At 38.9% G+C, this 24,931-nt stretch overlaps 1 protein-coding gene across 1 annotated transcript in view; it reads left to right on the top strand.

The window, feature by feature from the left end:
• The window catches only part of ABCA12 (ATP binding cassette subfamily A member 12), a 188,994-nt gene that overhangs the window by 11,127 nt on the left and 152,936 nt on the right, over window positions 1-24,931 (top strand). Inside the window, exon 2 of the mRNA XM_043445962.1 lies at window positions 4,890-4,983. Coding sequence (XP_043301897.1) covers window positions 4,890-4,983 — 94 coding nt within the window. The remainder of the gene's footprint in view (window positions 1-4,889; window positions 4,984-24,931) is intronic.

Consider the following 24,931-nt stretch of genomic DNA (forward strand, 5'->3'; position numbering starts at 1 on the left):
TGCCACCATTAAATTCTTAGATCCAATTCAAGCATCACCAGTTCTCCCAATCATGTCCTTTATAGAAAAAAAGACATGATTCAGAATCCTTTTCTGTATCTAGTTTTCATGTCTTTAGTTTCCTTCAGTCTGTGACTGTTCAGTAGTCTTTCCTTGATTTTCATGAGCCTAACACCTTTTGAACATCTAAGACCAGTTGTTTTGTAGAATTTCTGTTGCTTTGTAGCTGTGCTTAGTCGCTCAGTCCTGTCCGACTCTTTGTGACCCCATGGATTGAAGCCCACCAGGCTCCTCTGGCCATGGGGATTCTCCAGGCAAGAATACTGGAGTAGGTTGCCATGCCCTCCTCCAGGAGTTCTTCCTAACCCAGCAATTGGATCCAGGTCTCTGCATTGCAGGCCAATTCTTTACCCTCTGAGCCACCAGGGAAGCCCTGTTTTGTAGAGACTTGGGTTGTTTATCTCTGGAAGGAATACCGCAGAATGATGCTCGTTCTTCATATTACAACACATCAGGTGGTGCATGGTGTCAATTTGTCTCACTTTATGGTGACTCAGAGGGTAAAGTGTCAGCCTTCAACGTGGGAGACCCAGGTTCCATCCCTAGGTCAGGAAGATCCCCTGGAGAAGGAAATGGCAACCCACTCCAGTATTCTTGCCTGGAGAACCCCATGGACAGAGGAACCTGGTAGGTTACAGTCCACGGGGTCGCAAAGAGTTGGACACGACTCAGCGACTTCACTTTCTATGGGGAAATACTTTGAGACCATGTACGTATTTCTGTTTCTCATTAAACTTTCAATGTATCTGTTTCCATATACATTTATTCATATTTACATAAACTCATGGATTCCTAGTTTATACAGTTAGATATAGATATACTCTTTTATTATCAAATATTTTGATGTTTAATTTTGGCCAGTGGGTCAGATTTGATGTTCAAATTTGGCCACTAGTAGGTATCTGTGTTTTATTGATGTGTCTCCAACATTCTCTGAGATTCTCTGAGCAGTATGTCTCGCACCCTTCTATCTATTGATCTGCCTAGCTATAGGTCATGAACTAGTAGTTCATAGCCTTTATATCTTTACTTCTAGCCCAACACTACAGAGTTCATTCTAGTTTCCCCCTTTTCCATGTTTATGATTTCCCTGTTGGATAGTGAGAAGCCCAGCTCCTCTAATGGGGGATATACTTACTTTCAATGAACTTTCTATGTGAAACCAATCACCTGCTCCTTGCCCTGCACAGACACCCTCCTTAACCACCTTGGGTGCTGACACCCCAGTGCCTAGCTGCTGTATTGTGGGTGTCCTCTTCACCTGGGTAGGGACCCACTTCCCTCACTCTGTCATCGTGGTGCCCTGAGTCCTAGTGTGGACTGACCTTGCTTGCTCCACCTAAGGAATTTTGTGCACTGAATTTTTCAGAAAAAAAAGAGTGAAGAGGAAAAAATAGAAGGGAACATATCAATAGAAAATAAACTGTGGAGAGAGAAAAAGAGACAAATGCCACGGTCCACTAAAAAACTGTAAATTAGTGCATATGCCATTAGATATCAAGAATGCAGGGGAGGTGGAATGCAAGTGAGGTATAGAGGCACATGGAACATGATTAAAATGTTAGCAAAAGTATGAAACTCTTAAAAACTACTTTTCCCAAAGTTTTCAAGTAGCCCTGATGTACATTTATATAAAATCAATATTTCAGCATTTATTCCAAACAAACAAAGTTATGGCTCATTGGTTTAGTATTTAGATCCATGACATTGCATTTGCTTCTAGGTTGTTTATGATAATATTTAGAATGGTGTTGCAAGCAGTCCTGCTGCTATGAAAATTTTAAATTTGCTTATTTCTTGCTTTTGTGATTAACTTGTCAACCTTAACATTTCCAAGATCACAATGTGGAGGGCTTTGGATTTATTATCCTTCTATAATGCTGTATGCAGAAATGTTCTCCAGACCTCTCTGACCTAAAATCCTGAGGGAAATCTTGTGATAATACATTGTTTATGGGCTTGCTGTGGATTTTACCTGTAACAGGGTGTAAATTACCTTGAACTACTCCAATACAGATTGCATTTTTTGTTTGGATTTAAATCATGTCTAAAATTAATCTCAGAGTTTACTGAAATGTACTCATGAAACCATCAAATTAGATCAACCAAAAGATAACTTAAAGATAACCCATGACAAATGTCCCTTATTTGAATGTGAATGTACATTTGTGTTGGTATATTTGATTTCAGTTGCTCACTGAATTCTCATGAGGTTGCTATGGAAAATGAATAGATGTTCCTAAAAGTAGCTTTGGGGCATTAAACCTACTCAGATGGATATATTTTTAAAAGAATAACTATGACTTTAAATATAAAGCCAGTAAATCCACAAACATCAAATATTTTTAACCTTAATTCCTTATAGTCTACTTTTCAAATGAGTCACATAGAATAAAAATGGTTCCTTGTATCTAGGATCATCAAAGAATAGACTAATTTTTGAACTTATCAGAGACTAGGCTAGAATAGTAACACATCTTATATTTTCATAGCACATATTATTCCTATACACTTCCTGTAGTACTTTCTGATTTGTTCCTTGGAGCAGTATGATTTTTTTTTTTAATGCTAGTTTAAGTATCAGGTGTCCAGATCCTTGTCCCCTGCCCTGCTTCCCAACTGGGTATCTAACTTTGGATTAATTACGCTAACCTTCTGTGGCCAAAGAATAAAAAAGGGAGCTGGATCAGATCAAGGCTTCTTAACCACTTCTGTGCTATGGATGTCTTGGCCAACATGGCGAAGCCTATGGTCCTTCTAAGAGTAATGTTTTTAAATCAAGAAAAAAAATTGCATTACAAATAAAACAAATTATATAGAAATTCAGTTTTTAAGTATCAAAATGCAAGTTCATGATATGATAATGTTTATATAGCATTAAATAAATAAAGGTGAACCCATGACAATTCTAATTGTAATTCTATGATGAGTATAAACAGTACTTTGAAGTATCTGTAACAGCACTAATATGATTTGAAAATATCTGTGGTTTCTATAGGTGACAAGGTCATAGGTGTAGGTTCCTAGCCTACATTCGTCATTAATGGAAATACTACATTGATTTCCATTAGTGGAAATATTATTTCAGTCATAAGCTGGAGAAATTAAAAATGTAATCTTTTTTTTCTATCCAAGTTTACAAATGCCCAGAATTATGTTCAGTAGGTGAGCTCAAAGGAACTTTCCAACAAAAATATTCCAACACTAAATAGTTCTGCTAGTTCAGTGCATTTAGAATCACTCTATACCAAGAGTGGTCCATGGACCGCAGCAACAGCAACACTTACCTGAGCTTGTTAGAAAGAAATACAGTACCTCTGGCCAGCCTTAGATCTACTGAATCTGAACTTATGTGTTTACAAGATCCTTAGGAGATTTTGCCTGCATATTAATGCTTGAGAATCACTGCTAGAGCTGCGAACCTGTCTGCAAGCTTTTATTTTGTGGTTAAACTTAGTGCCTTAGGATTGATAGTAAACCTGCTCCATTTTTTAAAACTGACCTTAAACCCAAAGCCTAAGAATTTGGTGACATATCTGCCAGCAAGGAGCTCAGTGCTAATGGAGATACATGGAGATGTTCATGGAAAATTTAGGTTGAACATTACTTAAGGATTGGTAGTTGAATGGGTCTAGATTGTTTCGGAGAACTAAAGAGCCCCAGGCAGTAGATTGAGATTTGGCAGAAGCACACCATCTCTGAAAAATGGGGGAGGAATGAAAATGCATCTGACTGCATAATCAGAAACATAGTTTGACTTACAGGCAAATGTTTTGTGTGGTTTGGTTTGAGCACTCTAACTGCTTACATATCACAGTTAATGTTCTTGTGAAAAGAAAAGTGGAAGTCACTCAGTCGTGTCTGACTCTTTGTGATCCCATGGACTCTACAGTCCATGGAATTCTCCGGGCCAGAATACTGGAGTGGGTAGACTTTCCATTCTCCAGGGGATCTTCCAAACCTAGGGATCAAACTCAGGTCTCCCACATTGCAGACGGATTCTTTACCAGCTGAACCACAAGGGAAACCCAAGAATACTGGAGTGGGTAGCCTATCCCTTTTCCAGGGCATCTTCCCAACCTAGGAATCGAATTCAGGTCTCCTGCATTACAGGCGGATTCTTTACCAATTGAGCTATCTTGTGAATACATGTTTTTCACTGCTCTGGAACCAACTTTATAGGTATGTAAATATTAAGCTGATGGTGTCTTATGAACTGAATCATGTTTACATGAGGAGGAAAGCTGCTCCTGAAGTGTCTTACAGTGAAATTCTCTAACAGAAATTTTAATGTAATATACATTCATTGAGGGATTCCCTAGTGACTCAGCAATCATTCATTCATTCACTTGTTCAATAATGTTTTTTGAGTCATTATCCAATGTCACAAACTAATCTTTATACCTGAGCATAGCATGCTAATACTGGAAGTGGTAAGATATGTCTTGGTTGAAATTAGGTTGGGTTTTGTATGCCCTGTTTAGCATGTTAAGCCTTATTCAACAAACAACTGGGAAGATCTAAAAGATTTTCAAGTTAGGAATTTCCTGATCATACTTGTCTTTTAAGACCATCATTCTTGGGGTAGTTAAGAAAGGTCATTGGAAAGCGGGCTTCAGAATATCATTTTAAGATTTTAAACCTGGAAAATTCCTTTTTGCATTTATTTCAAGGTCTCTTACATTTTTAAAAATCTCATTCCTTTCTTACTAATAACATTTATAGGCAAATATCAAGCTTGTATTGGAATTTTGTAGAATAATGTATTTGTTGTCAGGTGTTTTGGTTTAGCAATATAATTAACATTTTTTTCTGTCATTACTTTGCAGCTTTGGACACTTGTCTTGATTTTATGGCCAGTTATGATTTTCATAATTTTGGCTATTACCCGGACCAAATTTCCTCCAAGACCAAAGCCAACTTGTAAGTAAATGACAATTGTTTATTTCTCTAACTTTTGGATTCTGGTTAAGATTTATTTTGCTACCACTTTAGTGCTTTATTCTAAAATTCATTTTTTGAGTAATTTTTCCAATTGGAAATATCAATATTTGTATAAATACTTAATATGCGTTTTCCTCAGTCTTTTGAATTAAAAGAGTAAGGAGTTGAGCCTGTACTGTTTATCTAGAAAAATATAATATGTATAAGCCAGAATATATTTTAACCTTTAACTATAAAATTTTAAATCACTTATCATTTGTCACAGATAACTCATAAATATCACCATGTTGTGTGCAACACAAACAGGCAGCCATCTCAAGCTAGATCATCCTTTACTTTTGTATCATAGGAGAAGCCGTAGACTGGAATTTAATCAACTGAATGATGAAATCCGGAGCATTAATCTCATCTCTCTTCTGGGCTAATATTTGAATGGTGCATATGTATCAAAACATTTAGTTTAAAAGAAAATTGTTTTCCAATTAATGTTGGTTAGTTACATTTAATAATTACCGAGTTATAAAACTGGCACAGTGCCCAACTCAGTTCATGATTTCTTTTGGACCTTGGATGAAATGTCGAGGAGATTCAGAAAAGTTTTCAGAATTGAGCAGGATGAGCTTTTAACCCCTCAGATTTGACCAAGGTTGTTCTTACTTTTGTTTTTAAACTTTGGAGTCAGTTTCTTGGAGAGGAGTAAAGTCAAGTCAGGTGTCTCATGTTTCACAAAGCAGCCATCTCCTAAAAAGCTTGTAACTAAGATTTCTGAGAAATCAAATTGCATTTCAGATTAGTTATGGTAGCTCACCAAATAAAAGAATACTGTGCTGAATTATTTGTAAAGAGAATAATGAGCTAGTGGCTTTTAAAAATAATCACAGTGCTTTTCAATCACCTGGTTTTAAGAAGTAAGACGAGAGCCACGGTGGAATCTACTTGAATCATACACAATATGATAATTCAAAAGAAAATATTGATTCAGTTAGTGTGAAACATTTAAACTCTTGGTGCTAGGATAAATAATTCCTTACATTTGAATTGCACCTAATCATTTCTAAAGGACTTTTGCACAAATCGTTATGTAGAGTTATTGATGAGATTTCATTAGGTTGTTTATAAGAAACATTATAATTTTATTTTCTTCATATTGTTCATATATTAGTTCTTTATAACAGATTCATTCCATTGCATACTGTAGGAAGGGCTTCCCTGGTGGCTCAGATGGTAAAGAATCCACCTGCAATGCGGGAAATCTGGTTTGATCCTTGGATTAGGAAGATCCCATGGAAGAGGGCATGGCAGCCTGGAGAATCCCCACGGACAGAGGAGCCTGGCAGGCTTTAGTCCATGGGGTTGCAAAGAGTCAGACATGACTTAGCGACTAAGCACAGCACAGTAGGATTTAGTGGAAAAGGAAATGACAACTCACTCCAGTACGCTTGCCTAGAAAATCCCGTGGACAGAGGAGCCTACAGACCATGGGATCACAAGAGTCAGACACGACTTAGCGACTAAACCACCACCACCAATAGGATTTAGAGATTCATGGGGGAAAATCATGAAGAGTTCTTATTGTCCCACTAAATTATGAAGAAAAACTTGAAAAAAAAGAACTGTGACAAGTGCTTCATAGATCAAATAAAAGGCTCTGTAAAACACACAGTCCAAAAGGAAATGAATAACCATTTTTAACTGTGAACCTGTTATCATACTCTAATGATAATTGGTTTTGAGGTGATTGTTTGTGGGGAGGAGGGAACAAAATTATAGAAAAATTGAAACATTAAAAGTATTTTGATTGGTCTCTCAGACCTTATAAGGCTAAGTCTAGAAAATTGTCAATTGGTTTGTTATTAGAACTGAATGGGACCCTCTCAATTTACAGATGAGAACACTGGGACCCAAGGATATTTTAATTTTCTAAAATTCAGTCATGTGCAATAAGAGAGAAAGACATTAAAAACTACTTTTACTAAATCATTTTCCATGAGATTTGTGTGGTATTTTATCCTCTTATACATAGATTCAAATGTAAAGTATGTCCAAGATTTCAGCTCACCCTATAATCAATAGAGTATAAAGTGTCATTTTATCATTGGAGGTACTATTCTGTAGAGTAGTGTAGAGAATCTAAAACTGGTATAGATAAAAAGTAAAAAAATAAAACTGGTATAGATGCAGTGACGTTTTTCCCTCCCTTGTGATAGAGAGGGAATAACTTCAAAATGACAGTTTGGATTTAGGTTTTTTAATTCGGTTTTTTAAAAATTGTTGTTTTTCTTTGTTTCTTACATCTACTATACCAAAAGATAAAATGAGCTAGTAATAATCATGATAAATACTTCCTGATCTTCTACTGTGTAATGGCTGTGTCATTCATTTCACAGTCAAGAAAGCCAAGGCACAAAGTGATGAAGTAACTCATCCAAGATTGCACAGTTAATCAGTGGTGGTGTCAGAATCTGAACCCAGACAGTCTGGTTCCAGAATATGGTTTTAAGCTTGTGGACTGGCATTTCTTACATCTAGTAGTCAGTACTAATTTTTTCATGTTTCAATTAGTTAGGTTTTACAAAAGTAGACTAAAAATTAGAAATTAGGGACGTAAATTCCTTCTCCATCTCTATCATGAAATATAAAAATATGGGAAAGAGGAAGATTCTGAGGTATGTATAGTTTTTAATGTGAAACGCTGCCTCTGTTTGACAAATTCTGCATGAATCATTGCAGTTCTGGTATCACAGAAATCAGCTCCTGCGTAGCAAATTAAAGATCCTCTTCAGGCCACAGTGACTTCTTCAGTACTAGTTGGGCAATAGAGAAGTGAGGATGAAACTCCAGACTACACCCCAGTTGAAACTCAGCTATGGTGAAATGGGAGTTGTCATCTCGTGGGCACCGTCTGCTCCCAGATTAGCCAGGGAGGTATGTAGGACTGATAAATCATTCAGAATAAATATCATCAACTGAAAGGACTCCCTCCATAGTCTTTCTGACTGAGGGCTCTGGGGAAGACTGGGTTTCTGGTGAGTAAGGGAGCTGCTGCAGTCCCTGCCGTGGTGATCCCCAGGCAGGGGCAAAATGCGTACTTTCAGCATCATCTGCCTTCACTTACTCCCTTTTATGTTGCCACCAACAGCTTAGGTAACTTGCCCCCGCAAATAATAAGTTCCAAGTAAAGAAAACTTCCCATAGGCTGGCAGGAGTCCCAGATGCTTCTTGTTCACATGGAGAAGATATGGGCTAAGGCGCTGAGTTTGAAATAGCTCCAGCCTCTTGTAATCACTACAGGCAGTGGCTTGTCAAGAGGCAAACATTAAAGCCAAAGTGTTATGCTTAGGGAGCAAAAGCAAACAAAATCAAACCAAACTCCCAAATCACATTTAGGCTAAGTCAAGCTATAATGTGCAGTGAGTTACTTCTGTCTCCCTTTAATACGTACATCCTTCTGAAAGGGCAGGCAAACAGTTCATCATCAGTGAGGAGCCGACTGCTTTTCAAGAGTAGTAAGACCCTGCCATAGTGAGATAAGTGGTCTCCAGAAAAAATGTAGTCTTGCCAACAAGAAGTCACATTTTTATGAAGTTAATGAAAAGCATTATTTTTCTACTGGAAATATCACTAAAAGCATAATGGAAATTCCACAAATATGATCATGAGATGAATGAAACACCCACTGTCTCAAGACTGTCACTTTCGAATATCCCTGCCCCCTCAGAAGAGAAAAAGCCCAACCCATCCCACATCTGGAAACAGGGACTGTTGGAAGGCAAGGGAAAGTGCCAACTGGAATGATATCCAAACTTGTGCTATCAGAGAGTGATATTGATTCCACCTATCCCGATGTGACTTAGTAGCTTTGGGTAAATGCAAGGTTATCATTCCTAGCATGTCTTTTGGCTTCCAAAGCATACCTTTTGCCTTTATGAATGTGATAAAAATAATAATTAAACTTTTATTGACAACTTGACCATCAGCAGGTACCTTGCTAAGTTCTTTGCATATATTTCCTGAATTAATGCTTACATCTTCTCCTTGAATATGACTATTCCTATTTTAAAGATAACGAAGGCATTGAAATGTTAAGTAATTTACTAATGTTCACATAGTTACTATGTGCCCAAGCCTTGATTTTAACCACAGTTCCCTCCCCTCTCCCAACCCACACAGTGGGTTTTTCCAAGTTACAAAGGCCAACAATGGCAATCCTAAAGTTTGACTCATTCGAGTTTACAACCTCTCCATTTTCTTCTTCATACCACCTGTTAGTACTATCAGAGATAGAACAAGGTTGTAAAAGTGAACTCAATTTGGCAGTGGCTCTAGGGAAAAAATGTAAGAAGAAAGGCTGGAATTATTGATTAATTGGCAGTTTGTGGGATCCATGGGTGTTGTTATACCTTTGGGATCTGAATTGTTAAGAGGAAAGAGCTTATGAGGGCTCTCACTGTTGAAGGCTGTGACGGTCCAAGAAATGAGGCTTTTATCTGGCCCTGTTCTTGCTGCTGACTTTTTGTGTGGCGTGTTTTTACGGAAATAAAGACAAGTGCATGAGGACAGAATTCCGGGGTGTATCACGCTCCCCATAACACTCATGATTTAATAGTAATAGTTGAGGGACCTACAGTAAACAATACGCTTTTCTGTGTTGATTGGCTGAAATTAATGTAGGCTTTGTTCTGGGAAGCTCAGAGCTCGTCATCGCTCACCTTCTGCTGAGGCTTGCCCCATCCAGTTTCTCCATCTCAGGTGTGCCAGCCACACTAGGCCGTCTCTCAGGTTAGAACCGTCTGAGTCATCCTGACTCCTCGCTTTACCTCATCTCCCCAAACCACTATCCTTCAGTTCGGAACCCATCTTGTGAAATGCATCCTGGATGTTATCCCTTCCCTTCCATCCTTCCTGCCACCCTTTGGTTCAAGATCTCCTTGCTTCATGCCTGGATTTCTTCAAAAGGTTTTGTTTTGTTTTGTTTTGTTTGGAGGGGTGCATCTCTGGAAGCACTGCCTCTAACACTTCCCACATTTTGTCATCAGGTATATCCCTAAAATATTCTTCAGATCAATCAAGTTTCAACTCTTCTTTGTCTCACTTTCAAGACCTTCATAATTAGGATTCATCCAGCTTTCTGTTTTTTCTGTTGGGCAGTATGTTGCATGTGCCTAAAGAAACCATGTCTGAAAGTCTTCCGCATATCCCATGTTCATAGCTCCTCCTCCTCATCTATTAAACAACAAGCTCCCATCTATGGCCTACTCTTTCACCTTCCTGACCATTCAGACTACAGCTATTTCTCCTTTATGTCTTTCTTGTGAATGTATTAGCTAGTAGTGGTTTTTGAATGACTTCTGCTTAATCTTGACTCATTGGACAGATAGTATGTGTATAGCAGAAATCATATAACTTCAAATTCTTCTCAGATACAGCATAGTTCCCAACATAGCGAACAAAATAGGAGTGCAATATATTGGTCAGAATTTGATAGTTTGAAAAATTGATACGGATGCTTGGATTACAAAAGTCACCCAGAGATGGATAATAATAAAAAAATTATCAGTGTAAATCAGGTGGGTGAAGGACAAGAAGCTAACTTGTTTAAGGTTTGATTTTTACTTCTCTGATCCAAATAAATATGACTGTGCTATGAAAAAGGTCTATATGGTTATATTAGGAAAAGAAAATAGATATAAAGCTCTGTCACTCCTCCCCAGGTAGATTCACCTGGGAATTTCCCTCACAAATTAATAAGTCCTTGTGAATGCATACAAGAGATTTTTGTGTGGGAGAGATTTACAGTCTGCTTCTTGCTTAAGTTCCATAAAATGTTGGAACAGTTTTTGAATTTCAAAGCCAGAGTCCTGTCATTTACTTCTTCCATCTGTAAATCAGTAGTTAACTTTTTTTGGAAACATTACTGACCCTTTAGATGGTAACACGGAGATAAATTCTTGAAATTCATAGACACTGAGTCTGGGGTTAGACGGTGACTGTGCTGCTTCTGGTTTTCGGGCAGATGGTATGGAGCAGAAGGAAGGGGGACGTGAACAGGGCCGGCCACAGCTCCTGCTGGCGGTGGCCCATCGCTCTGACTTGAATTCTGCCAGTCTCTCACACAATCCTGGTGCACACCCTAATGCTACATAACATGACAAAAGGATTTCTCAACTAATCCCCTCTTAGGCTCGGTACCCTGAGTTGCACCAGAGAACCGGAAATACCTTCAAGTACAATAACAATTTAACAAGTAGAAAGATAAAGAGTAAAGAATAGCTGTTGATTGCACAGTGGAGGAGGTGAGGAGGAGGAGGAGATTTTTTTTTTCTGGTCATTTCACATCACCCCTACTTTTGATGATTCACCTGACAAGCTTCCCAGAGTTACTGCCTCACTGAAAAGTGGCTCTGCGAGCCACGTGTCTACTTTTTCACTCCTTTTCCCTTTTCTTCCCTTTTCTTCTAGGCCAGAGGAATTCCTATTATGATCACATAGGGACCTCTAATATCCAAGCCTGTATGATAAATACAAATAAATAAATGATTTCTTATAAAATTCTTACAAGTATAGTAATGGCATTTGCTGAGTTGACTACTATCAGTCGATGTTTCCATTATACCCTTGAAGCTCAGAGCCTGATTTAACGAAGTGATTTCAGCCAATTGTTTGCACTTGTCAGTGGGTATCAAGCCCCCACACAGGCTCACAGGTGAGGGTCTGGCTTCATGGTTGGCTGGCTGTGTGTTTTCCTGAGTGACTGCTTTATTAAACCTTCCTTTAAGCATCATTCAGGAAACCTGGCTTACCAAACCTTATTCATTTTTATACTACTCTCACTATTCAAAATTTTCTCATTCTCTTTGATTAGGTCATATCATGTCCTTTGCTTAGATAAATAAACCAGTGTATTTTTAGAGTGAAAGTATCTCTCACTGAAGAAATGTCACAGCATACAATATTGGCTTGTTTCAGGTCAGTTAGAATTTTGTTGCAGGTTAGAATTAGAGTGACTTATAGTATTTTCACATTTAAAAAATAAAATCTTTATTTCAATTATATATTTACATATTTATGCTTATATATAAAATCATTACTATTGTGAGAGGCAATGTAGGGGCTTAGAGCACAGACTAGAGATCCAAACTGCCTGGATTCAAACACAGTTCAGTTAAGTTCAGTCACTCAGCTGTGTCCAACTCTCTGCAACCCCATGAACCGCAGCACTCCAGGCCTCCTTGTCCATCACCAACTCCCGGAGTTTACCCAAACTCATCTCCTTTGAGTGGGTGATGCCATCTAACCATCTCATCCTCTGTCATACCCTTCTCTTCCTGCCTTCAATCTTTCCCAACATCAGGGTCTTTTCAAATGAGTCAGTTCTTCTCATCAGTTCAGTCTCTCAGTCATGTCCAACTCTCTGCAACCCCATGAACGGCAGCACTCCAGGCTTCGTCCATCACCAACTCCTGGAGTCTACACAAACCCACGTCCATTGAGTCAGTGATGCCATCCAAGCATCTCATCCTCTGCCGTCCCCTTCTCCTCATGCCCTCAATCTTCCCCAGCATCAGGGTCTTTTCAAACGAGTCAGCTCTTTGCATCAGGTGGCCAAAGTATTGGAGTTTCAGCGTCAACATCAGTCCTTCCAATGAACACCCAGGACTGATCTCCTTTAGGATGGACTGGTTGGATCTCCTTGCAGTCCAAGGGACTCTCAAGAGTCTTCTCCAACACCACAGTTCAAAAGCATCAATTCTTCAGCACTCAGCTTTCTTTATAGTTCAACTCTCACATCCATATATGACTACTGGAAAAACCATAGCCTTGACTAGATGGACCCTTGTTGGCAAAGTAATGTCTCTGCTTTTTAATATGCTGTCTAGGTTGGTCATAACTTTCCTTCCAAGGAGTAAGTGTCTTTTAATTTCATGGCTGCAGTCACCATGTACAGTGATTTTGGAGCCCTCCAAAATAAAGTCAGCCACTGTTTCCACTGTTTCCCCATCTATTTGCTGTGAAGTGATGGGACCAGATGCCATGATCTTAGTTTTCCGAATGTTGAGCTTTAAGCCAGCTTTTTCACTCTCCTCTTTCACTTTCATCAAAAGGCTCTTTAGTTCTTCTTCACTTTCTGCCATAAGGGTGGTGTCATCTGCATATCTGAGGTTATTGATATTTCTCCCGGCAATCTTGATTGCAGCTTGTGCTTCCTCCAGCCCAGCGTTTCTCATGATGTACTCTGCATATAAGTTAAATAAATTTAAATATGGATTCAAACACAAGCTTTGGGTAAATCTCTTGGATACTTGGAGCCTCATTTTACATATCTGTATATTGAAGTTAATGATAGCACCTACTTCACAAAGTTGTTGTGAGAATTAAATGAATTAATACTTGTTAAATACTTAGAAAAGTTCCTGGGACATAATAAGAGCTACATTAGTGTTGGATGTTATTTTTATATTATTTATGATATAAAATATTGTTTATATTTTTAATATATAGAGTATAATATCAATAATTGAGCATCATTGATACAATCTAGTCTCTTATTATTTGACTGATAAAGAAACTGGCTCAGAAAATTTAAGAGCTAATTAAAGTTTCACATTTATCTTATTATTGTCACATATTTAAAACATATCTCTTATGTCTGTGCTGATCCAGAACATCATGAGGACTCAGAGCAAAAAGTCTACATCAGACTATACATCAGGAACTATAATCAATAAATATAAATGCAATAAATTCCACAGTGGAGGTAGGACCAAGACCAGAAGCAGCAGAGAAGATGGGGTCCAGAAAATTTTACCTGGAATCAGGGCTGGGGCTACAAGGAGGCATATCCAAGGCAAAATTTGAGAGATTAACAAAAACTCAGTAATCAAGTTCAGTCATATTTTATATTCTAAAATATCAATTAATTTTAAAATTCTGCATATAAAATACCAAAATTTTAAGTAAAATCAAGATCAATATTACTGCTTTTTCTTTTGCCTTAGGCTCCAGTGTGGCTCATATGGCTCCGCCTGGGGTATCAGGAAAGACTTCACAAGAAGATCCAATGTCTTAGCATGGCTCTTGAGTAAGGAGTAGGAGTTTGTCAGCTGGACAGTGTCTTTGCATTCCTAACAGACAGTGGTCAACATGAGTGAGGGCACAAGACATGAAAGAGTTAGATGTGCCAGGAATTTGGAGTTTGCTTTGTCTGAAAAAGGAGAATGTTTATTGCGAGCATTGGGAGATGAGGCTTTTTGGTCAATATTAAAAATATTGGACTTTATTTTGAAGAGGCTGAACTTTTTAGTAGATTACTTTTGTTTAAGTATATTTTTTTCTGACCATAGAAATACATACTTACTATTTAAAAGTTTAGTAACTTAAGTATTAATGTCTCAGAAAGAAGTCCCATATAAGCTTTCCTTCTAAAGATAACCATTGTTAACATTTCAGTATACTTTTTCTCATACTTTTTTCTATGCATGTAACACAAAAACATACACACAAGTAAAATCTGAACATTGGGATCAGAGAACATTTTAGAAAAATCTCCTGCAGCAGAATCAAAGATGGTTTAGTAGAAACTTGTAAGTGGTTTGAGCACAGAATTCTGGTTTTAAAACTTGCACTTCACTTTTCATTTTCATGATCTCTTGATTGCCCTGGAAATGGTAAATTTTTAAACACCCCCTCCTTCAATTCCTCACTTTCTTCCCAGATTTTCAAATCCGGATTTCTTTAGACAGTCCATGGGATCGAAAAGAGTTAGACATGACTGAGCAAGTAAACAACCACCGCCGCTCTTTATAATATGGAGGTTTTCCATGCACGACTAGCTATAATCCTTTAATTTCATACTGCCCAGATGAGACTAACACAATTTAGGGCAACTCTGGGGAGCGAAATTGTAGCTAAAGGGAAAATGGTATAAGAATCACAATACTGACAGTATTTTTTCTTCTTATCTTTTTTCTACTTTCATGATTTACAAACTGATACCCTTAACCACTCTACCTTAATCAAAATCATCTAAATACACTTGATGAAAGATGCAGATTTCAGGGGTTTGACTCTAGGCTTTCTGAATTGTCACCTGGTGATGGAGATGGAGAAGGTGGAAGAGATGATGAGGTGATGAGGTGCTGAATGTGGTGACTGGGAGCGGTGTTGAGGACCTGACAGTTTAAAGAACTCCTTAGATGATTCTTTTGCAATCCAATGTTTGAGAGCTATTTTTTCCTTTCTTTTTAATTATATTTTCTTATTTTAAGTCAGTTACATGAATTTAATTGTTTGTGTAATCTTAAAGAAGAATTTGCTTTCACCCTCAGTTATCTTGTCACCATTCCCAGCATTTTCTGCCTCATTTTAGCACTGAATCTGTTGCTGCAATCCTAAAGATGTCCACAGGTTTACCATTTTTCACGTCTCATGTTGAAGACAGCATTTTCAGGACAGTTAAGGAGAAGGCCTCATCTCAGAGAGTACTGTCTGACTGGTGACTAAGGAAGGAAGTACTAATAATTTCCTGAAGTTTTCTGCACAGGTGTTTCTCCAAGATGATTTCATGGTTAAGTTACATACCCTGGGGAATCCAGTTTCACTTAAACAAGTGCTTCACACTCTAACACTGCATCACTGTGCTGCTAGTTTCATAGATATTAGGAGAATGAGAAAACTGTCCAAAAAATTGTTTCATTGCTTTAGAATTACTGCCTTCTGTGGAGATGATACAAAAATGCTTCTGGAGATTCATATTCTACATGGCATGCCCACATCTGTAACAAACAGGTTGTTGTTGTTCAGTCACCAGTCTTGTCCAATTCTTTACAACTCTATGGACTGTAGCAAGCCAGGCTTCCCTGTCCCTCACTATCTCCCAAAGTTTACCCAAGTTCATGTTCATTGAGTTGGTGATGCCATCCAACCATCTCATCCTTTGTTGTCCTCTTCTTCTGCCCTCAATCTTTCCCAGCATCAGGGTCTTTTCTAATGAACCAGCTGTTCACATCAGGTGGCCAAAGTATTGGAGTTTCAGCATCAGTCCTTCCAATGAGTATTCAGGGTTGATTTCCTTTAAGACTGACTGATTTGGCCAAAGCAGAGTGTGCTAAAGAGTAGAGGAGATCAAGTTGGGAGTCATTCTATCATGTAATGTTTGTGGTTTGTTTTTTTCTTTTAACATTCAAATTTTCCTGGTCCACACCCAACTCTTTTTTTTAACATAACTTTTTATTTTGTATTGAGTAAAGCCAGTTAATAATACTATGATAGTTTCAGAGGAACAGCAAAGGGACTTGGCCATACATATGCATGTTCAGTCATTTATTCCCATTCAACTCTTTGAGACCCCATGGACTGTAGCCTGCCAGGCTCCTCTGTCCATGGGATTATCCAGGCAACAATACTGGAGTGCGTTGCCATTTCCTACTCCTGGTTCTTTTTGAACCAGGGATAGAACCTGCGTCTCCTGCATCTCTTGCACTGACAGGCAGATTCTTTTATCACTATACCACCTGGGAAGCCCAGCCATATATATACATGTATCCATTCTTCTCCAAACTCCCCTCCCATCCAGCCTGCGACATAACATTGAGCGGAGTTCCATGTGCTATGCAGTAGTTCTTGTTGATTATCCAACAATCATGTACAGTTTTTAATACTAGACTTAGGAGTTTGGATCTTCTTCTGTAGTACTAGAAGCCTCGTGAAAGTGAAAATCACTCAGTAGTGTCCAACTCTTTATGACCCCACGGACTATACAGTCTGTGGAATGAATTCTACAGGCCAGAATCCTGGAGTGGGTAGCCTTTTCCTTCTCCAGGGGATCTTCCCAACCCAGGGATAGAACCCAGGTCTCCTGTATTGCAGGGGGATTCTTTACCAGCTGAGCCATAAGGGAACCTCAAGAATACTGGAGTGGGTAGCCTATCCCTTCTCCAGCAGATCTTCCCGACCCAGGAATCGAACAGGGGTCTCCTGCGTTGCAGGCGGATTCTTTACCAACTGAGATATCAGGAAATTGTGAGGAGGTATTTAATTTTTCTTTTTCCAATACAAAAGGTTCAACTAAGGGAAGTTTGAAAGATTTTCTGCTATAATTGTTTATCTTCATCCAGGTGTTTCTATCACAGGTATTAGTTATCTATAACAAATTACCTCCCAAAACTTAGTGGCAACAGCAGTAAATATTTTTTTACTTTATTTATTGGCTGTGTGGAGTCTTTGTTGCTGCGCACAGGCTTTCTCTAGTTGCGGCAAGCAGAGGCTACTCCCTCGTTGTGGTGCCAGGGCTAAGGGCTTCTCGTTGTAGTGGCTTCTCCTGTTGCAGAGCATGCGCTCTAGGGCATGGGGACTTCAGTAGTTGCGGCTCACAGACTCCAGAGCGTGGCTCAGTAGTTTGATGCACGGGCTCAGTTGCCTCATAGCATGGGAAATCTTCCCAGACAAGGGATTCAAAAACCCGTTTCTCCTATACTGCAAGGTGGATTCTTTACCACTGAACCACCAGGGAAATCCAACAGCTAACATTTATTATCTTCCAGTTCCTATGGGTCAGAAATTTGGTTACTACTTAACTGTGCAGTTTTAGCTTTGAGTCTGTCATGAGATTGCAGTTAAAATTTGGCTAGGGTTGCCTTCACATGATACCTTGACTAGGGCTGGAATGTCTGTTTTCCAGGTAGATTGCTTACCTGACTAACGGGTTGGTACCAACTATTGATGAGGAGCCTCAGCTTCTGCCTGTAAGTTGTTTCAGTGTCCTCTTGACATGGCAGCTGCTCCGCCAGACCAAGCAATGCAAGAGACAGTCAAGTGAAAGCTGTCCTTTTTGTCACCTACCCTGGGAAGCCTCAGAGCACATTATCTACCATGTTCTATTCATTAGAAACAAGTCACTAAGTCCGACACATATTCAGGGGCAAAGGAATTAGGTTCTGCCTTTTGGAGGAAAGAGTGTCAAATAGTCTGTGAACACATTTAAAAACCATCACATGGAAGAGCAAGAGGCAGTGGTACAATAATAACATGCACTAGACATGCTTGAAATATCCAGCCCCATCATGCAGAGTCCTCATCTGCTCGAGGCCATACTGCATTCCTTGCACCTGGCACAGATGTCCACACATGGAAGCTTCTTTAAATATTTTTTGAACTGTTGCTGTTTTGTAGATGAAGATATTCATTTCAGACGTTTCAGTGACAGGTCTCACTAAGTAAGTGTTGAAGCCAAGATGTTCTTCGATCTTACTGCCCAATTTCTCTTTCTACTCACCTTGCTATCTGTTAGACAGAATCACTCATCTCTATTAGAAACACTCACTTTGCTCTTGGTGTAGCTAACAGAATCACTCTCTGGAATATTGCAGGGCATTTAGTAGTTACCCAACAAATATTTGTTGAACGAATGAACAAATCTGGTACAATAATACATGAAGACTTGAGATATGAAGAAATCCATTCAGATTTATTTACAAGTCAAAGGAAGACTGGAGAGTACAGGCCAAAATGTTTGTTTCTTGTGCAGGTTATTATTTTATCATATTTGTTGAAAGGACATCTTGTATAAAGGGTAGAAGTTATTATAGATATAAAAATTATAGGAGATATGGAACTCCAAGATTCTGTGTAGAATGAACTTTGTATCATTGTGCCAATATTTTGGATACAGTCTTTTAAGAGTGAAAGCAGATTAGAGCAGAGAAATAAGTGTGGTTCAACTGGAATTCCTCTTCTATGACTAGTACTATGCTTTGATATTTAACCCACAGACAAAGGGAAGCAAATGAATCCCAGAACAACACGGCATACCTAAGCCCTCATACTGTGGCAAAATTTTGCACCAAAATTGAACTCAGTCTCCATTGAAAACTTCACCCACCTCTACTGAATCCTGTTACTTTCAATTAGATATTTTTAAGATTGCATGCTTGACTTCCCTGGTGGCTAACTGGTAAAGAATCCATCTGCCAATGCAGGAGACAAGAGTTTGATTCCTTACCAGGAAGATCCCCTGGAGAAAGAAATGGCAACCCACTCCAGTGTTCTTGTCTGGAAACCCCATGGACAGAGGAACCTGGCGGGCTGCAGTCCTTGGGGTCACAAAAAGTCAGACATGATTTAGCAATCAAAAAAAACAAAAACAAAAACAAGACTGCATGCTAAGCAGAGCTCTGGAAACCAGGGGGAAAAACCCACAGAGCTTTGTTACATGGATTACATTCCTCTCAGCAACATGCCAAGGGCTGAAACTTAAGGTCTTTATTTTGGTGAATTATCTTTAGTTTTTTTTTGTGGGAATTTAGCACTAAATATATAATCTGGAGAGTAAACGATAGGGACCAGTGAATTTCCTAGGCTGGCTCAGTTTTGGGGTTATTATAAATTCTGTGTTAACATTAGGTAATGTAGCCAGACCTCCAGAACAATAGGCCGTCAGTTTTTCTGCAATGTTAATATAAAAAGTATCAGTTTTAAACTCAAATAAAACCTAAAGCAAATGAGCAAGAGTGGGATTAGCTTAATCTCAAACATTAGGAAGGTTACTTAATGTATTAGAACCATGATTCTGGTGCCTACTTTTGTTACTTAGATTTTAGAAATTGAGCTGTGTACAACTCCTGAATATTCAACTATTCATCAAACAAACCCTCATTTATTATAACTCTATGTGGAATCTAGAGGAGAAGAACATGGGATTTTTAGATAAAAATGTCTGTCATCAAGTTGTGGGAGCTGTTTGTTGTTTAGTCACCCATACCTCTCCCTGAAACCCATAATCTATTGCATTATCAACACATAGCAGGAATGAAGAACCACAAATGCATGAGGATTTGTTAAAAAGTTCAATCTTTGGAGGCTGGAGAAGTTAGCAAAGCTTCATATTGTAAGTAGGACTTAAGTTGCATTCTGAGGAAGACTAAAAGGATAGTTGGATTTGCATGGAAAGGATCAGAAGTTTTTCAAGGGAAGGAAGAGAAGAACTAAGTTCATGGTGGTGGGGAATGCAAGATGAATGGTCTTATTTTGTTTCAGGGAAATTTCCCTGAACCTCTATACTAGGTTAGTTTTCACCCTCATTCCATTCTTTCTTTATCATTGTAATTTACTATGTGTGTTTATTTGGTGCGGGTCCTGGTCTCCCTTTCATGAGGTCTATGCCTAAGTCTGTCTTTTCCACCACATAAGAGCAAGGCTTCATACATGACAGATAATGTCCCCTCCCAATTCCATTAGATTCTACTGAGAAATGAGTTTGAATACATAATATAAGACCAACGGACCCAGAGTTCCAAATATCAGGGTGACTATATTAGGATGTCTTTAGCTAATAAGCAGTAAAGAGTGACACATGGTAATGGAAAAATGGTGCTTTGTGTATATTAACCAGATAGTGTGAGAAGACTAGATCAGGGTGAGGAAAGCTGGAGCAAGAAAAATAACCACACAGTTACCAAAATTATAAGAAGTGATGAGCACTCTTGCTTGCACAGTTGGAGAAACTGGAATGGAGAAGAATGAATAACTCTTGAAGATATTAGGAAGAACGGGTCAGTAGGATGTGGGGGGATTGAATTTGGGGGACAAAGGAAAAAAAGCAGTACCCTATCTTTCAATCTGGGAATCAGAGAATAGAACAACTATAACAGTAATCCCTTTTTAAAGTAATATTGCATTTTATAATAATTCTTGGTAAAATCCTGAGAGATTTATGACTATGATTTCTAGTTTACAAATGAGAAAATCAAAATTCCCAGAATCACCAACAGAGCCTAATGACCAAACCTATGGACCTTTGTTCAAGGTGCTCAATTCAAGTTCCAGTTTGACCTTGAGAAATCACTTAACTTCTCTATTTCTTCATCTGGAAAATGTGGATAATCATAGTATCTACCTCAGAGCATTTTGGGAGGAGTTAATATAGCACATCTAATATGATAGCATGTCAAAAGATAGTTTGTGATATTATAGAGGATGCCTATAGTCTATAGAAGTATACGTTAAATGCTCTAGAAAAGATTATCATGATTAGATGACTTTCTCAAGTTTAGACAGCTGTTAAATGGAAGAGCTTCAGACTTGAACTCAGGTTCCATGATGCATTTGTTATACATATCATGTTACTACTGGGGAAAAAATTAAGACACAGGCTAGAGCTATGAAAATATCAGTCATTTACTACCCTCATGACACTACTTATTTATTATTGTCCATGCTGTAAGAATCATTGATCCAGCGTTTGAGACAAAAAAGAAATCAATGGTTCTTGTCTTAGTTCTGCCATTCTAAATTATCCTAAGGTCTGAGAAAGGATATAATTTGTTCATTGGTTTCTATATTTATGTACTAGATCATATATGTGAAATTGTGCCAAGAAAAGCACACTGGATAAAAATCCTCTTAATGTGAGATTTGTCCTGTAATCTTTAGCGACAACCACTATTAATGGAACTTTTCTCTTTTTGAGTCTGTACTTTAAAACTGAAGGCAATAAAGATTGCTGCATCAACTGTTTATAGTTGTGAAGCCAAGTACATTTTAATAGAACCAACATTTGAAAGAATTCTACTCCCTCCAGTAGGCCCTAGACAGCAATCACGCAGAATTAAATTGATGGAAAAATATTTTCTGAGAGCAGAAATATTTAGAGGCTTTCTGGCCTGCACACTGATCTGTAAAAGGGACTTTGTTTTACTATCGTATTTTTGCTAGTATTTGTCTTGATTTTCTTAAACATAAAGATTCCTAATAGTTTTAGAGTAATAGCAGTCTCTCTTCTCCTTTTGAAATGCTCTTTTCCCATTCTTAGAAGAAAGAATATGAGTATCATGAAAAACTAAGCAATATATATATATATATATGGTTTATAAGGAGCTTATTTGAACATAAGTAAACCTTGAGAAAAAAACAAAAAATGTGGGCCATAGCTAAAAACAGTCCAGTCAAACCAGTGCTTGTGCTTAGTCGCTCAGTTGTGTCTGACTGTGACCTTGTGGACTGTAGCCTGTCAGGCTCCTTTGCCCATGGGATTATTTCAGGTGAGAATACTGGAGTGAGTTGCCATTTCCTCCTCCAGGGGATTTTCCTCCTCCAGGGGATTTTCCAGATCCTGGTATCAAACCTGTATTTCCTGTTTGTCTCCTGCATTGGCAGGCAGATTCTTTACCCACTGAGGCACTCAGGAAGCCCCAGTCAACCCTGAGTAGGTGTTAATTCACTTTAATTATTCCTGTCATATCTCTGGATTCCCTATGGAATGGAGGTCTGCATCTTTGAGTGTTCTAACCAAGATTTGTTGTTGCTTCTTTTAAAATTTGTCTAAACTCTCCCAACTCTTTTAGTATGTATGGCTTTTAGCAGATATTCAATAAATATTTATTGGATGGATGGATATACCAATGCTTTATGGAATGACTACATCAGCGCACCACTGAAGTTTCCTCCAAAGCACCAAATCCCCATTTGCTCATTTGAGAGCCTCTGTGTTCCATCACCAACATTGTTCAGCTTGACCAACGACAAATGCAGGAGTTAACAGGCTTCTTCCTACAACACTCGTCTTCACTCTCGTTTCCTTCTCCTTTAATGAAATAAATTTTGCCTTCTCCCATTTATTAAAATTCTACTTTTTTGTAATGACAGATATCCCCAGACTAAGCCTCTGACAGCTCCATTTCCAAATCTCCAAGTCAACTCATGATAAATGAATCTAATCCCACTCAGTTCTAGCTATTGAAATTTAATGGTTCTTGTCACGTTAGACTAACCCAGTTGCGATACCCAAAGAGAGGTAATTAGGAATTGTGGCTTAGTTAAAAGTGTTCAACAAATCTTTTACTAAGCTCCCTACCTTCTCCTTCTTTCAGACTGACCATTTCATAATGTGGGGAATGGATCTACTATCCTCCATCTCACCCAGAGTTGTAAAATGGTAACCATTTTTCCTCTTCACTCACATCCTTTACCACCAAGTGATCTCAGTTTTTTATTCCAAATGTCTCTTGAAATTTTCTTGTCTCCATTTCCACTTTCACTGCCTTGGTTTAGATCATCATCCTGTTCCTTTGCTCTAACTACGATAGCTTTTTATCTGGTTTGCATCTCCCTGTCTTAGCCCTTCAGTTTATCATTTATCCTGATGCCAATTACTTTTCTAAACGCATATCTGTACACACTGCTTCCATGCTTTGTATCCTTCTGACTCAACATTACTTTCAGGTTAATATCCAGACTGTCACATGCCACCCTAAGTCCTGTTATAATCATGCCCTGACCTAATTCTTCAGTGCCGTCTCTGGCCATGAGCCTCTCCCCATCACTCACAGCCACGTACTTCATGCTCTAACCACTTTCAGTGAACTAAAAGAAATGCTGCCATAGCATCATAAGCGGGGTCCAGAACATTCAACCATGTAAAATGCAGGAGCCTGTTTTGCAGGGATAATGAAATGACCTGGTGAGCCAACGCTTTGCATCTGAATTCAAGTTATTGCATTATCACGGGGCTTTATTGTACTTCAGATTCCTCCAGGGCTTTCTTACGTTTATGCCTTTGCATATATTATTCTTCCCCCCATCTTGTCACTCTCTCGGCTAGCTCCAAGCTGTCCTTCAAAACTCATGGCAGATACCACTTCTCTAACCCCCTCCTGTCCACATTACCCCCCGCCAACAAATGGTGTCAGGAGTCCAAATTCCATACTTTAATAGCGTATGCAGTGCATGACCTCATTGTCATAGCAAGCATTAGACCAATTGTAATTGTTCAGACACAAGCTTTTCTCTTTTCTATCTTCTTGAGCCCCTCAACACACACACATACATGTGCACTTGTGTGAGCACACACACAGAAAGCCTGTATGCCCACTTAGGTTAAGAATTTTATTTTCCATATCTATATTTGCTCCTAATACCCAGCCCAGAGGCAGGCACAAAGAATAAATTTGTGGTCTTAAATGGACCTAAAGATCTGGATTTCTAGTCAACCATTTAAATAAATATTTGCTACTTTGTGCTTTCCCATCTGTTTAGAATTTCCTCAGCCAATTTGGCCTTTCATGGTTGTTGGATCTTCTTGGTAGACAACAGGAATAATTGTCTGATAGCTTGAGAGAAATGAGCTCTGTGGGTTCCCTCCCTGACAACCTTGCTGGCAGTTGGTGTATTTATAATGAAAACAAGTTTGTGGTTTGCCACCCATAAAAACATTTATTAGCAAACATGCAAAAAAGAGGTCACACGAAACTGTTCATGAAGCTCAATGCAGTCCCAGCTCTTCATAGTTATAGGCACTCTGACAAGGACCTTGCCAGAAAGGTGCCCTGGAGACATATGCTGCTGCTGTTGCTGCTGCTAAGTCGCTTCAGTCGTGTCTGACTCTGTGCGACCCCATAGACAGCAGCCCACCAGGCTCCCCCGACCATGGGATCCTCCAGGCAAGAACACTGGACTGGGTTGCCATTTCCTTCTCCAGTGCATGAAAGTGAAAAGTGAACGCGAAGTCGCTCAGTCGTGTCCGACTCTTCACAACCCCATGGACTGTAGCCCACCAGGCTCCTCCGTCCATGGGATCCTCCAGGCAAGAATACTGGAGTGGGGTGCCATTGCCTTCTCCAGGAGACATATGCAGCACTCATTTAGCAGCAGTGGGCATTTTCCCCAGAATCTTCTGGTTGGTTTTGGGGCACAGGGCTGAGTGGAAATGCCAGCCTACTACTGTCTGGTGGTTTTTACACCCTGTTCGTGTAAATTTGGAAGTGCATTTGCACTGTTTCTAGCCAAGCCACATCAACTTAGACAGCAATCATTACACTGATGAAAATGTACTTCTGATGTCCCTTATGCTACCTGACACATTCTAGGACTGACTGAAGTTAAGGCCAGAGGAGCACTGCCTTTGCAAAATGCCACCTTGGCTCAGGTCCTCCTGAAG

The sequence above is a fragment of the Cervus canadensis genome, chromosome 24 (assembly GCF_019320065.1).
Source record: "Cervus canadensis isolate Bull #8, Minnesota chromosome 24, ASM1932006v1, whole genome shotgun sequence".
Lineage (NCBI taxonomy): Eukaryota > Metazoa > Chordata > Mammalia > Artiodactyla > Cervidae > Cervus > Cervus canadensis.